The sequence below is a fragment of the Pelobates fuscus genome, chromosome 7 (genome assembly GCF_036172605.1).
Source record: "Pelobates fuscus isolate aPelFus1 chromosome 7, aPelFus1.pri, whole genome shotgun sequence".
In the NCBI taxonomy this organism is placed as follows: domain Eukaryota; kingdom Metazoa; phylum Chordata; class Amphibia; order Anura; family Pelobatidae; genus Pelobates; species Pelobates fuscus.
Genome location: NC_086323.1, coordinates 201,720,220 through 201,736,138, shown reverse-complemented (window position 1 = coordinate 201,736,138; position 15,919 = coordinate 201,720,220). Strand labels below are relative to the sequence as shown.

The 15,919-nt window shown below is 45.6% G+C and overlaps 2 protein-coding genes across 3 annotated transcripts in view; both read left to right on the top strand.

Moving 5' to 3' along the window:
* Window positions 1-14,204, top strand: part of LOC134569296 (zinc finger protein 850-like) — a 349,196-nt gene extending 334,992 nt beyond the window's left edge. Inside the window, exons 6-7 of the mRNA XM_063428215.1 lie at window positions 13,406-14,107; window positions 14,188-14,204. Of these exons, the coding sequence (XP_063284285.1) occupies window positions 13,406-14,107; window positions 14,188-14,204 (719 nt within the window). The remainder of the gene's footprint in view (window positions 1-13,405; window positions 14,108-14,187) is intronic.
* Window positions 1-15,919, top strand: part of LOC134568458 (oocyte zinc finger protein XlCOF7.1-like) — a 724,127-nt gene that overhangs the window by 18,015 nt on the left and 690,193 nt on the right. For both annotated transcript variants that reach the window (XM_063427061.1, XM_063427062.1), the window contains exon 2: window positions 3,910-3,986. The gene's annotated coding sequence lies outside the window, so the exon portion shown is untranslated. The remainder of the gene's footprint in view (window positions 1-3,909; window positions 3,987-15,919) is intronic.

Below are 15,919 nucleotides of genomic sequence, written 5' to 3'. Positions count from 1 at the left end.
TCCAAACTACCGAACGGCGGGCCGTTCGGCAGTTTGAATCATACGGTTTGGTGATCCTGGAGGTCTGAGCGGTGTCTGGTTAGTCGAGCGTCCGATTTTAGTTCCAGACGCTCGACGACCAAACACCGCTGTTCGGCAGGTAAGATGGCCGCCGCCACGTGGAGATTAGGCGAACGGCGGCCACCCACGAACCCAATTACGGTACTGGCAACATTGTTTCTTTCGCTTAATGGGGGATACATGACCACAGCAGGGTGGTCTAGCCTTCGGTACTTTTAATCGGTTCCCGAACCGGGTACGTATATCTGGTTCGGGAACCGATTACATTAACATGCTGGTACAATATACGTTATATTCATTGACAGATAGTTCTAAGGACAAATAACATTTTAAGTAATAGTCTCTTGTGGCTGCTTCTGCCACATTAACTACTTCATATTCTTACACTTTTATACCTGGGGTGCCGTTACACCCACTATTTTAACACTTATAGACCATGGAATACGTTTATTAGAGTGTTTGTATTTCACACATTGATCACAACTGATTATAAAGATAACATTTATTGTGACAAATAATATGTTACATGCGCAACAATAACAGATTATTTAGGTATAACAATAAATATTCAATATGGCAACAGTTTTGACTCGATTAAGGATAGCTTAATAACAACATATCCAGCAACATAAGTTAAATAATAACAAATAATTCCTCTAGAATTTAATTAACAGTTATATCCACATAGAATTCTCAGATTTAAAGGACCACTCTAGTGCCAGGAAAGCATACTCGTTTTCCTGGCACTAGAGTGCCCTGAGGGTGCCCCCACCCTCAGGGACCCCCTCCCGCCCGGCTCTGGAAAGGGGAAAGGGGTAAAAACTTACCTTTTTCCAGCGCTGGGCGGAGAGCTCTCCTCCTCCTCTCCGCCTCCGTTCCTCCCCGTCGGCTGAATGCGCACGCGCGGCAAGAGCTGCGCGCGCATTCAGCCGGTCACATAGGAAAGCATTCATAATGCTTTCCTATGGACGCTTGCGTGCTCTCACTGTGATTTTCACAGTGAGAATCACGCAAGCGCCTCTAGCGGCTGTCAGTGAGACAGCCACTAGAGAATTAGGGGGAAGGCTTAACTAATTGATAAACATAGCAGTTTCTCTGAAACTGCTATGTTTATAAAACAATTAGTTAACCCTAGCTGGACCTGGCACCCAGACCACTTCATTAAGCTGAAGTGGTCTGGGTGCCTAGAGTGGTCCTTTAAGCCGAAATTTCCTCAACACAGAACGTCACAGAGCAGCACAGCTTCAAGTCATAAAAACTTTTGCTACCAGTTCGAATCACTCACTGCTGGCTACAATTCTCACAGGAAAATTACCTTAATATTGCAACTAACAGACACTATATATCTTACACAAGTAGTCAGTTTAACCATTCCTTCAATCCAGTAACCCAACAAGAATAATTTAGCCAAATGTTTACATTGCAGATGACTAGCTTTCCTTATTAAAGATGAACTATGACTAGATTCAGTTAAGTCAATATCTCTGGGTAGTGGCTTAATTTGGCAAATTACCATTAAATATATTATTTTATTCCACCTGCAGGCAGTGGCAGATCCAGAGTTTCTCCTCTGCCGGCTAATGCAAGGCTGGCATTATCCAAGTGCCAGCCCTGCAATGTGCCTGCGGACCGGGGAGAGAGATCAGAGATCTCCCTCCCCGGTTCGCAGGCACTGTGATGACAGCTAACAGGGGAGGGAGAGGGAGGAGAGAGGACCCTGGAGCTCAGCCTGCAGCTCCTCCGGGTCCTACTCTCGCGAGCATGGAACAGTGCCGCGGTTACCACGGCAATGCTCTAAATCTCGCAAGAGTGAACTCTAGCCCTGGAGCGCGGGCTAGAGTTCACTCTGTAACGGACCGTTTCACTTACAAGAGGATAAAACCCAGTTTAGGCGATAATCCCCTTTACAGATGCACAGGCAGCTACTGCAAACACCATTCTCCCGACTGGAGACACACGAACACTGGAACAGCTGAACAAGAAAAGCAGACATCGGCTTACACTCCTGGCAGTCAGCATACAATCCCATTCCCCCAAAGACCGAGACGACACATCGCTTTGAGGGTTAAGCAAGAACTGTGGACTGGCTCATCCAGCCTGGTTTTTATTTCCAACTCACACATACAGGCCACACCCAGGGGGAGGCATAAAATAACCAGTCAGATACATGGTACAACCCACACATCCCCTCCCCTCAGATAACCAGTTAACATAATTATACAGCCAGGAAAACTACAGTTTTTATACATGTGCTATAACTTTAAATCCATACATCCAATCTTCCTAAAAACTGCATATTTAGAATCAGCACACTTTAAACATACACCCTTCCAAAAATCATACAAATCCCTCCAGTGGATCAAAAGTTAGCTGGAAGTCCCTTTATGACCGACCGCAAGCACAATTTCCTGCCCAAAACAGTTCCATAGATTTGGGCTGTGCGACCGGTCAATTTCATGCGAAAAAACGACTAAGTCCCATTTCGAACGGGACTTAGTCTCTGGAGCTGAAAAACGAAATGATGGAGAAGGTAAGGGTCAGCGGTGTTCGGCAAAATGTGTAGCCGATTTCAGTTCCACAGAATCTTTAGCATACACCGCTGACCGCATTCGAATGACTAAAATGGCCGCCGCCACGTGTTCGGCTGTCGAATGGCGGCCACCCAGCGCTCGGCAATTAACCTGCAGTAACCTCCCAGCCTGGGAGGTAAATTGCCTGCACACTTTAACTTCTGGGTGGTCTGCCTGTGTGGTACTTGGTTCAGTAAGCCCTATGTACTGAACCAAGTGGGAGAGAGCCAGGGGCAAGTTATTTTACAGGTCTGGGGACATAGTCTTAAAGGGGTATTGTTCAGCAAAGTCACAATATGTCCCCAGCCGGTTCTTAAAGGGCCATACACACACAATAAAAGTTCATACTTTTCAGGGGCCATAGTCTTAAAGGGTATTGTTACCCAAAGTCTCAATATGTCCCCAGACAGTTCTTAAAGGGCCAGCAGCAGTACAATAAAATACCATTCCCTGTGCTTAAAGAGCCAGCAGTCGCACAATTAAATACAATATGCCCCAAATAACCCAGGGGCCATAGTCAGCAGGTAAGAGGCTAGCAACCAGGCCTCTCCAGTTCACAGTGGCGAAGCTGGTTTCGCCACACACTCCTACCACAAGAACCACCAGGGATTTCCCACCGGACCATCAGGGATCCAGAAATGTCCCTCATCCTCCCAGTGAATGTAAGAAGGGAAGGGGACGTAAAGTATATTTATTTTATAAAATTAAAAAAATATTAAAAAGCCTCCCTACCCTCCTTCCCCCCATATAAACACTGCCCCCCATACACACACTACATACACTGCCCCGATACACACACTGTCCCACAAACACAGCCCCCATACACACACTGCCCCACAAACACTGCCCCATACACACACTGCACACCCATACACACACTGCCCCCCATACACACACTGCACACCCATACACACACTGCCAAACACACGAACACTGCAACGCTCACATACACACTGCCACCCTCACATACACACTGCACCACTAACACACACACTGCCCCACACATACACTGCAACCCTGACATACACTGCCGCTCTCACGCACTCGCGCACACACACAAACACACACACTTCACCCCTAACACATACCACTGCTCCTATGCCCTATATGCCCTATATTCTTACACGGTTTGACTACTTACTCTGGGATGGGATCCTGGCACTACTGGCACCATAACTACTACACTGAGCTGTAGTGGTTATTGTGCCTGGATTATTTCTTTAAATAATCTACAAGTGCCCCTCACGAGATCAGGCTCTGGATCCGCCACTGCCTGCAGGTATGTGATGTGGAACCATATATTCCTCAGCTAAATATGATTTCAAAGGTTTGAAATCTGATCAGCATTTTATCCAGGTATATTTCTGCTTTTAGTAAAAATGTATTCATTTAAATTGGATTAAATTAAACATGCATATATTCCACCTTTCTTGGTATAAATTATTCAGGCTTGGAGCTATATTCTGGGAATGGTGAATGCAAGACTATATTTAAATGGAGCTTTGAGTATTTTAGGAAGTTCTGATTAGTAAATAATTTTACCGAAGTCCTCGATTCAGTTAGAATGTTAGGTTTTCAAAGTCCCAGAAATTCATTTGGAAAAGACAGTGTTAGATGTATATAGAGTGTGCCTTTAGCTAATTTTAAGTGTAGATGGCCAAAAAGAAGAGGCAAAAGCCACCATGGTCTCGAATGAGTTTTTGTCATAAAACGTAATATTCACCACCCAATACATGTAACTCAGTTACAGACCTGTTGTAGGTGGTGTTGGCAGTGTATCATGAGAGAAACCATGCGTGGGTCAAAAATCTAGCGAATCCATAATTAACTCTGGAAAAGTAGGTATTCTGGATGGGAGCTGGTTGGTGAAGGGATGTACCTTGTAAAAAGCCTGAAAGTTTCATTGGGACAACACGTCAGCTGTCATATTATGGATGCCTGGGATGTGTTCACAAACTAGATAAAATTGTAGTTTGATGGGCAGCCATGTCAATCTCCGTACTAACCGCATAATGGTCAAGTAGGAAGAGCGCCCTTTATTTATGATATCGCAAGTCGCCAAATTGTCTGTAAAAACACTTGACTGCCTTACCGGCCCACAGATAACCCCAAGTATGTGCTGCTGCTACAATGGGATAGTCCTCGAAAAGGGGTGAAGTTTCCCTGAAGGTCGGTAAGTCAAGTGCCTCTTGAGGCCACACATCCCTGAACCAGTGGTTACCAAAGATTGCAGCGAATTTGCATCAGTCCAAATAACAGGAGAGCGCTCGGTCAGTGGGGGAATGAACATGGAAATGCCGTTCCACTCTGCTAGGAAGTGCTTCCACATAATTAAATCCGCTACGGCTGGCGGGTTAAAGACTATGGTGCCATCATCAGGCACGCTTGGTAGGAGGCAGAGTAGCCTGGAGATGAAGGATCTCCCTTGTGGAATGCTACACATCGCAAAATTGAGGTATCCCAGTAGAGACTGGAGATCCCTCCGAGAACCAGTACCTTTCTGGAGGAACTGGTCCAATTCCAGTCTACTGCGTACCAATTTCACATCGGGGAGGCGTGCCTGCATGGACACTGAGTCGAGTGAGATCCCCAGGAATACCAACTGTGTTGTGGGGCCTATTGTTTTGTCAGGGGACAGTGGGACACCTAGTGCAGAAAACAGTGCAATGGTGCTAATGATACTACGTGGGGTGAGGGATTCTACCTCAACCAGTAAAAATAGTCCAAATAGTATATGACCGTGGGGCATCTGACTGTATTCAGAAGCAGCCAACAAAGTGTTTCTGCAAATATATCGAACAGCTTCGGGCTGCTCCTGGAGCCGAAAGTGAGCCTGTTGGCTAAGTAATAATTATCCCTCCATTTGATGCCGTGGATGTGCGAGAGAGACAGATGGATTGGTAGTTGTTACGACACTCACCGCCAGGTAGATAAAGCCGCCGTTTAGTGAATAATCCCCTTCTCCAGAAATGCAGTTTTTATCCAGCCGATCGTCAAACTCCCGAACGGAGCATACGAACGCGGCAACTCCCGATCAGCAATTCAGTCGAACTCCTTCCACAGCTAGAAATAATGAAAGTACTGTCCAAATAATAAATCCGTCCACAAACGAGACCAAGCTCCGTCTTAAGGGTCAAACAGGAATGTGTTTAATGGGGGCTACCTGCCCGGTATTTATGCGGGTCTCCACAAGGTGGACACTCCCCTAGGGGACCTTGTGGAAGACTGTAAAACATATTGGACAGTAGCCAATCGCAGTGGCTTCAATATAAGCCCTTCCCATCTTACCCATAAATCCTTCTTCTCTATCCCGGAGATAATTAGGAAGAAACCTAATTATCTCCCAGGATAGAGACAATCGGCATTTTAAAATACAATAAAAAACATAACTTAAGAAATACCGAATGCATATGGTTCGTGTAATGTATCCCCAGATAGCCTGGATCTGAGTGCATATTTCTACCGAATAGCGCTCAGATCCGATGTACCTAGTTCAATCGCCATGGAGTCAGTCTTTCACAAGTCCTTCGGTATATGAATGACTCCATGGGACGGTTATCTAGGTAAAGTCCATACGAACGTTAGAAACTCCTGAACTGACCGGTGTTCGTACACCTTGACAAAATAGAAGGCGGCGGCGACTTCCAGCGGTGTTCGGTAGATAAAGTATCCGTCTTTAGTTCCATAGGATTTGCACCGAACACCGCTGATTCTCCTCGTGTCCCTGTAGCGGAATACAGTAAGCCTGTCCTGTAATATGCCTATGTGACTGTGTTCAGTATATCATGTCTATGTTAATTTTCCTATTGTTATAATTCTATGTATTAATCGTATGGTATTCGGTAGTTTCCATCCGTACACTAGGCATATGGAAACTACCGAACTGAGGGACCACCCCAGAGAGAAGTGTGTCAGCAATTAAGGTTCGCAATTCTCTCTAACCGCAGGTTAACAAGCTCGTTATGATTGTATCTGGGTGGCCGCCATTCGGTATGCGTACACGTGGCGGCGGCCATCTTACGCATGAAAATCTCAGCGGTGTTTGGTCGTCGAGTGTCTGGAACTCAAATTGGACACTCAAACAACCGAACACTGCTGAGACTTCCAGAGCTCCGTAACTACCGAACGGAGAGTCCTAACGAATCCCCATTCGGTAGAAACAAAGTACCGAACGAGGGAACCAATATCCAGGTGAATTGAAATGCGGATGGCGAATATAACTGTATGTTTTTACTGCCGAACGGAGACCGACCGCAGGGCCCAAACACATGGAACCCTTTTCGGATACCACCTCGTGTGCGGTCGGTCAAACTTCACCCTCCACCTAACTACCGAACCCCTGGTCCGATCTGGGTGAATTTTGGATATAATAGTCACCCAGATCAGGGCTACCTAGCGGTACCCTAATATTCAGGTTATGTGTTGGTTTAGGGGTACATCCATGTTTGGGGTAAAATACTGTATAACTTAAGGGGATTATGAGTCACTCTGAGGGGAGGAGATGTGTGGGAGGTAACAAGTACTGTATTGGTTACTGTCCTAATTGATGTGAATCCCTCCCTTGCATGGGAGCATGCTTTATAAGGAACCCTGGAATAAAAGATTGTCATTTCTGCTCCTGAAACTGTGTGTCGTCCAGTTATTGGGATTGCTGTTGGGATATTGCTATACCTTTTTACCTGCTGGAAACTCTGCATGTGGATTCACTATTGACTTGTTCCTTAGCCTCACTGGGATCTTAAGTGGAGAATAGCTGTGGGAAATCAGCTCTCCGCTACATTGGTTGGCAGCGCTGGGATCCAGACTCACAGAGGAACAAGGATTAATGGAGATTGACCTTTCTACACTAAAGAGATCCACATTGAAAGACCTTCTGGAAGCGAAAGGTGTTTCAGCCAGCAGCAAATCAAAGGCAACACTCATCACTGAAGTGATGGCAGAATACAGAGCAGAGGAGGTTCTGGTCACGGAACAAAGAAATGAAACAGAACATGAGGAGTTCCAAAGAAAAGTACAGTTCAGGCTGGCCTTTTATGGAGAAAATCCACCAACAGAGATTATCTCTAAAACCACGACAGAGGTGCAGGAGTTTGTGATGCGCAAAAGGAGACCACAAACGCCAGAAAGAAGTCCAGCAGGAGCTGTGGCACAGGAGGGTAAGCCCAAAATTCCCTATCAAGTGTTTAAAATGTATGTAGAAGCGGAGGAGGATATAGATGCCTTCCTCCAAGACTTTGAAAGACTGTGTACGCTGCATAACATACCAAGGGAAGATTGGGTACCCATATTAGCAGGACGGCTATCAGGGAGGGCAGCTGAAGCCTACCGTACTATACCAGACATTGAAATCAGAAACTATAGCCGTGTAAAAGAGGTTATCCTGGCCCGGTATGCAATGACCCCAGAGGCATACCGGAGGCGCTTCAGGGAACTGAAAAAGGCAGAAAAGGACTCGCACGCAGAGTGGGCTTGCCGGCTACAAAGGGCAGCTCTCGGGTGGATACAGGCAAACCATGCGCGGTCCATGGAGGACTTGTTACAAATGCTGTTATTGGAACAGTTTTATGAGGGGATATCCGCAGAACTGCAGGAATGGGTGAGGGATCGTAACCCCACATCCCTCACCGAAGCTGCTAAAAAGGCAGATGATTTTATGGATGCCCGCAGACAAACCAAGGCAGTGAGTGCTAAACCTGCTATGCGACCACTGGGAGGAAACTCTTTCTCCACTAACCCCCAGCCCCCACCGAGACAACTCCCTCCACCGGCACTGGCAGCAGCGCAACCGAGATATCGCACACCTGCTTCTGTGCAATGTCACCGGTGTCAGAAGTGGGGGCACTTCCAGCGAGATTGCCCGCAGTCTAGAGACCGCACCACCTGGATCCGACCAGGGCCCCCACCACCACCACCGAGAGCAGCAGCGCACCACTACCAGGACGAGACACCACTTCCCTATGGCTCTGCAGCTCCAGTCACAGCTGTGGAACAGTGGGAAGTGTTGCATGAGGCCAACCCATTGCAGGCACAGGCGGATAACCGGCAGCACCATAGGCAAACCGTATACCTAGAGGGGAAGCCTATGCAGGGGCTCAGAGACTTGGGAGCCACCATCACCTTGGTCCAGAGCCACTTGGTTTCTGACAGGGCCAAAACCAATAAGACTGTGGCTGTCAGGGTTGCAGGGGGAGCCGTGTATCGGCTAGACACAGCCAGGGTACACTTGCATTGGGGTGCGGGGTCAGGGAATGTGGAAGTGGGATTAATGCCGCAATTACCTGCTGAGGTGGTATTGGGGAATGATCTGGGCAAACTCACCTCTGCATTTGAGCCCCAAGCTACTGAGGAAGCACACCCAGTAGTCACCAGGCAACAGGCCCGCACCCAGGGCTACAACGCACTGCCGGAGGTCCAGGTAAGAGATTCCTCCCCTCCCCTAGACTGTATCCCTTGGCCCCCCCCTGATGAATTTGCAGCAGAGGTGATCACTGACCCTACCCTACAAGTATATAGAGATAAGGTCACCTCTGACCAACCGGGGGCGGAGGGGGAAAGATTTGTGTGGGACAGACAGTTATTGTACAGAGAGTCGGATAAGCAGGTAGCTGGGTCAGACCCAATTGTTGTAAGACAGCTTGTGGTACCTCAGAGGTACCGAACCGAATTACTCCGGATAGCGCACGATATTCCGCTATCCGGACATTTGGGGGTCAGTCGTACCAGATATCGGCTGACCCAAAGTTTCTTCTGGCCAGGGATTAGCCAGGAGGTGCGCAGATATTGTAGTACCTGCGATACGTGCCAGAGGGTAGGCAAAAGGGGGGATAGGCGTAAGGCTAAGTTACACCCGCTCCCCATAATTGAAGAACCCTTTTATAGGATAGCAGTGGATATCGTAGGCCCCCTCCGGAAACCTAGCTCGGGCAAACGGTACATTTTGACAGTAGTGGATTACGCCACTCGCTACCCCGAGGCGGTAGCCCTGACCAACATACATGCTGAGACCGTGGCTGAGGCTCTGATGCAGATTTTCTCCCGGATGGGGTTACCCAGGGAGATCATCTCGGATCAGGGTACTCAGTTCACGGCAGAGGTCACCCAACATCTCTGGAAGTTTTGTAAAGTCAGGCACATAATTAGTGCCCACTACCACCCCCAGACGAATGGGCTGTGTGTGTATATGTGTGTGTGTGTGTGTGTGTATATATATATATTTTTTTATGCGTTCTACAAGTAAGGGACGAAAGTGCTAGGTGGGATAGTGCATGCTATGCTGCATGAGTATGTCTAATCCATGATTTTGTCTCTGGAACGAAAGTGGCCGTGACTGTATAGGCAGCTCTGGGAAGCGTATGCCTGGAATATAAATGAGACAATTGTCGGCAGGGATGTATACCCCCGCCTGGTACATGAAAGTAAAAGAAATGTGATAAGTGGCCAACCAAGTGAGTTCCCCAGAAATATCATGGATGAGTAGTGGTGTTTGTTGATGATATGACAAGTGCTTAGTTGTCTGAGTAACAACGGATTGATGACCCGGACCATGATTTACCCCATGCCACAGCAACTGCTACAATGGGGTAGATCCCCCAAAGGGAAAAAAGTCCAAACCTGGATGCCATGGCCAACAGCTCCAAAGCAATTCTTCCTGGTAGATCGCTGCCAAACCTGTGGTAGACGCCGCATCTGACCATCTGGTTGAAGAAGTGTCAGACAATCCTGGAAGGAACGTCTGACCATCTGGTTGAAGAAGTGTCAGACAATCCTGGAAGGAACATGCTTTTACCATGCCAAGTGGTTGAGAAATTCCTCCCCATGTGCAGGTCTGCTGTTGCTGGTGTGTCTAGGGACATCCTCTGATCGTCATGTTGGAAGTGTGGAAAAAAAGGGGAAAGTACTCTGGATGTCAAAGCGTGGTCTTGTGGTATGATTGGCATGACAAAATTAAGGAACCTGGTAGGGATTGTAGTTCTTTGCAGTTGTAAGTACTAAGCAGGAGGTAGTGATTGATGTAGTTGAGAATGTTGCCTATTTGTCTTGTGGTAACTTGTGTGTATGGATGCCGACTCAAGTCGTATGCCCAGTAATGTGATAGTGTCTGGGCCTTCTCTTTCTTATGGGGTACTGGGACGCCCAAGTGGTCAACCAGACTAAGCTGCCGTGAGGCTTCTAGTGAAAAATATGTTATCGTTGATCAACAAGAAGTCTTCTAGATAGTGTATGACTGTAACGCCTCTTGATATGTTCTCATAACCAGCACAGATTATCTGCAAATATCGATAGTAGGCTAATCTGTAGCTCGAAAGTTGAGCGGGAAAGGATTGCCCATTTTATGCCATGTATGTGCCAGTGTGTAGGGTGGATGGTAGCCGTTTACTGCGTTGATGATATTGGTCTTACTTAACCAAGCTTCAACCCATGCTTGAGTGATATTGTTTTGTACATGAAAAGCAAAAACGTCTAAGAAGCCTTTAATACATCGAATGAATAATGGGGGTCAGTGTGTAGGTGAAAAATGCAGTGGTTTGTTGGTTTGTACATGAAATGCAGTAATGTCTAAGAAGCCAGTAGTACACCAAAAGACCAGTAGGGGTCAGTGTGTAGGCGAAAATGCAGTGGTTTGTACATGAAATGCAATAATGTCTGCGAAGCCTGTAGTACACCGAATGACTGGTAGGGGTCAGCGTGTAGGTGAAAAATGCGGTGGTTTGTTGGTTTGTAAATGAAATGCGATAATGTCTAAGAAGCCTGGAGTACACCCAAAGACCAGTAGGGGGTTTAAACGAATTATATGCATGAACATGCAATGGTTTTAGAACAGACTTAGACAAAATGCAGCCGTAAAGTGAGGACCTGACTTGGTGCTGTGGGACTGATGCCTGGCGTAACGGGTAGGTCGACTTACGGTTTGTGAGTCACTTAGACACCATCCACGGTGATGGATTGAAGAAAGAAGGTGGTAGGCCGGAAAAGCCTGTGGCTGGATTCCTGACACAGCTCAGCTTAGAAAACATCATGGAGTAATCAGGTAAAATGGCGTCTGGATGACCCGGAAGTGGAAATCATTCTGATGCTGACCTCAAGTGATATGAGTCAGGTAAGGGGTGTCCCTTATATAGGGGAGTGAATGAGGGGATGGTGAGGGAAGTAATGTAATTAACCCGCAGATATGTACAATAATGTACTGAAGTGGCTATGGTATTTTAACTAGTGTCTAGGAACTGCTTAGCCCGAATCAGTTTAATTTGTACAAACAAGTGAATTACCCAACATAATTGGGATTTATGCAAAATTCCAACAAATAGTAGGAAACCAATAACAGTGGTAGCCGATATATATTCTTGGGTTTTAATGGGCACATGATGTAGTTGACGTACGAATGATATTGTGCAACCGTGAGACTTAAATGCACTTGAGTGTATGAGACAGAGGAACGAATACCCATGGTTTAAATTAAATATATAATGAATAGTATTAAACAAATGGATTTAAACGAAGAGTTTTAGACAAATGATTTAACAAAGTGATTTAAACAAAATGATTCATTCAAATTGATTCAAACGAAATTATAGGTTTAAACGAATGCCATTTTAACGAATGGATTAACTAATGCAAAGTAAATGAATGGACATAGACGAATGGCCTAATAAAGCTAAAGAGAGGGAGCCAATGCCAGTATTAGTTAGGCCCGAATGTGGCAACGCAGTGAACAGGTTCCCACGTTTTCCCACGTGTACATACGTGAGCTGGCCGCGTCATGTGGCAGGAAGCCGGTTAAAGCGAATGGGAACTGGGTAGGAGGCCCTGCAGGCAGATGGAGCCCCAAAAGAAGCTGGGTTTGGAGAGCTGTAAGCCGGGTCAGTGGCTGAAGACGAGTCCGTGGATGCTTCTGAAACAAATGGAGGGCCGAAGAAACCGGAAGTGCTGATTGTCGTGGCATAGGTAAGCAAGGGGGTAGAGTTTTTATAGGCCTATGACCTTTTACATATATATATTTTTTTTTATGGTCTTGCTCAATCACCATAATGTTTCATAGTCTTATTTCTTATATTTAATAAAAATATTGTTGTCAGTTTTTCTAAGTATGGTAAACAATAAATTTTATAGACAGATTTTCTTTACATCCCAGTACATTTCCACGGGCAGGTCAAACCAGGTATGTACTACAATTTCATTAGCACAACCTTCTAGTTTAAGTGCTAGAGGCGAGTAGTAGATACTTGGCACAGCCTTCCAGTGGCAGAGGTAGGGGGATAACAGTGAAATTATGTGCTGCATGTGTTTAGAATATATGTGATTAGAATGTATGTGATATACACAGTATGTGTAATTTGTTCCTTTAGCATAAATGCAGATACGTGAGGCTTTATGGACTAAATCTAATTTTGCAAAGCAAATTAAAGTAAAAAGGAGTATACACAATTTAGCTAGGGAATGGGCTAATGCACACAAAATACTTGATATCTTCACAATTACTATGACACCTGATGGTCATACCTCTTATATATTATGCAAATATTGTCTGTTTTTCTAAGTATAGCAATTTCCTTTAACTCCCAGTATATTTCTTTTAGGTGTATTTGTCAGGAGTGGTGACAAGAACAAAAGTACATGAAGCAAGGCTATGAAGAAATCTATTAATAACAGAACCAAGTCTATCTCTAAAAAATCAAGCATTTTGTCAGATTCCTGTATGTTCATAAAGGAGATGGTAAACATACACCCCAAACCTTTCTCGTGTTCTGAATGTGGAAAATGTTTTGGGCGGCATTCACATCTTGTCAGTCATCAGAGAACTCACACAGGAGAGAAACCGTTCTCATGTTCTGAATGTGGAAAATGTTTTGTCACAAGTGCAGATCTTGTCCGTCATCAGAAAACTCACACAGGAGAGAAACCGTTCTCATGTTCTGAATGTGGAAAATGTTTTGTCACAAGTTCAGATCTTGTCCGTCATCACAGAACTCACACAGGAGAGAAACCGTTCTCATGTTCTGAATGTGAATTTTTTTTTCTCTCAAATACAGATCTTGTCCGTCATCAGAGAACTCACACAGGAGAGAAACCCTTCTCCTGTTCTGAATGTGGAAAATGTTTTGGGCGGCATTCACATCTTGTCAGTCATCAGAGAACCCACACAGGAGAGAAACCGTTCTCATGTTCTGAATGTGGAAAATGTTTTGTCACAAGTGCAGATCTTGTCCGTCATCAGAAAACTCACACAGGAGAGAAACCGTTCTCATGTTCTGAATGTGGAAAATGTTTTGTCACAAGTGCAGATCTTGTCCGTCATCACAGAACTCACACAGGAGAGAAACCGTTCTCATGTTCTACATGTGGAAATTGTTTTGGGCAACATTCAACTCTTGTCCGTCATCAGAGAACTCACACAGGAGAGAAGCCTTTCTTATGTAGTAAATGTGGGAAATGTTTTGCCAGTAAATCAGAGCTTATCAGTCATCAAAGAACTCACACAGGTGAGGTGATTTTAGAATATTATTTGGATTAATATAGAAATAAAATATATATTGAATTGTGATTTTTTTTTTCCCCTCAGGTTCACACAACGAATAGTAACTTTGATAGTAGCAGTCAATGTACATATGATGCATTGGTATTGTGGCACCTCCATGCTATTGTTCGTAGATGCCTAACCTGCACCGCAAACTCTACTCCACTTGGTTGCATGTTCTGGAATACTAACTATAGTATACTAACTAGTCTGTTCCACTGGCAATACACTTCAATGAATATGGTTGTTTAGCATGACTTAAATTTGCATTGTTACCGAAGCCCCTCTCTCCTACAAAAGAACCATCCTGTCCCTGTTTTATACCCTCTTTTGTTGCTACTATTGCCTTTTTGTATTGATGCCTGGATACGTTTCACATGAATAACAGATGAATGAACCTAGACCCTCATTCGTGCTCACGAACCACCGACCACCCAGCCCTTGGCCGCCACTTAACCTTAGTCACCTTGCAAGGTGCCGAATGCACGAATGAACACGCTACCACCCAGAGGCTGTGGTTTGTGGTTAACCGCAGCCTAATTGACTGGTCACAGGGTGGGCCTCATACGGATACAATTAACCGAAAAAAGCACGAAAGGACTACCGAACAACTACCACCCACACTCTGATGTGTGGACCCAATTAGAGTGTGGTTCCTGCGGTAAACCGCAAGCTAGTTGTCTGTTCCCCGGTGGTCGCCGTTCGTATACTGAACACGAGATGGGGGCCATCTTTTTATCATCGAGGGTTCAGCAGGTCCGAGGGGGAAAATCCTTGTAACCATAAGTGGCAGGGAAACTGCACGAACCCCGCTACAGAAAGTCAATAACCCCACTTCATTCGGATACAAATTCACCGAATGAACTATAATGTTATAACTCTACTGAACCGTTCGTGAGATCGGAGCACAATCAGTACAGTGGATGCGCTCAGATCAGAGCTATCCAGAGACTGGTGGAACGTACTATTATGTATTAAAGTGTGAAAGTTGGAGATAATTGGATAAGTATAACCATTGGAACCCATTATCTCCAAGCTGGGAGGAGCAGTTTTAAAATGATGCTATGTGTTTCTATTGGTTGGGACATTGCATTGTCCCGTGTCCCATCAGGTCCATGCATGAGTGCCATTAAATCAGTTCGTGTTACCCTCAAATCGCAGCCTCGACTCGTTTTGTAGGAAAGGGTGTTATCCTAGCTGTACCGTAGCTAGTGGGGTTATTCTACACTTTCAGGATTTATCGCTGAATGCAGCTCGGAGCAGCGCTCTCACTCTCCAACATTGGGTACCAGGGTATCCAAGTGGTCCAACCTCCAGCTAGCCTGGAGGCAACCGCAACATGCATGATTCCAACCAAGACACATGCCTCTTGCTGGCAACTTGTAGGATCACTATTTCTGGGCCCCAGCTTTAAAAAAAAAAAAGGGGGGCGTGGCTAACTTCCGGTGAGAGCGGTTGCATTGGCTTAGGAGCTCCGACAAAAAAATCAACTTGATAAACTATTGAAAGCAAAATTGACTGCTTAATCTCAATCCCCACACTCTACAAGAAGTGGCTAAAGGCACCATGTCACCTTCTAAGCAACCGATACTCTCAGAAACAGCAAAATTAAAGAAAAAAGACTGCTGCAAAGACTCCCAAAATGATGATGTCGGGCAGTCAATCCGACTACGAGTCAATCACCTCCAAGTACTCCAACTCTCCAGTCACAGAGCGTAGCCTTCATAAAACGCTCCAAGAGCTACGATCCACGATCAGAGCAGACTTCCACCGTATT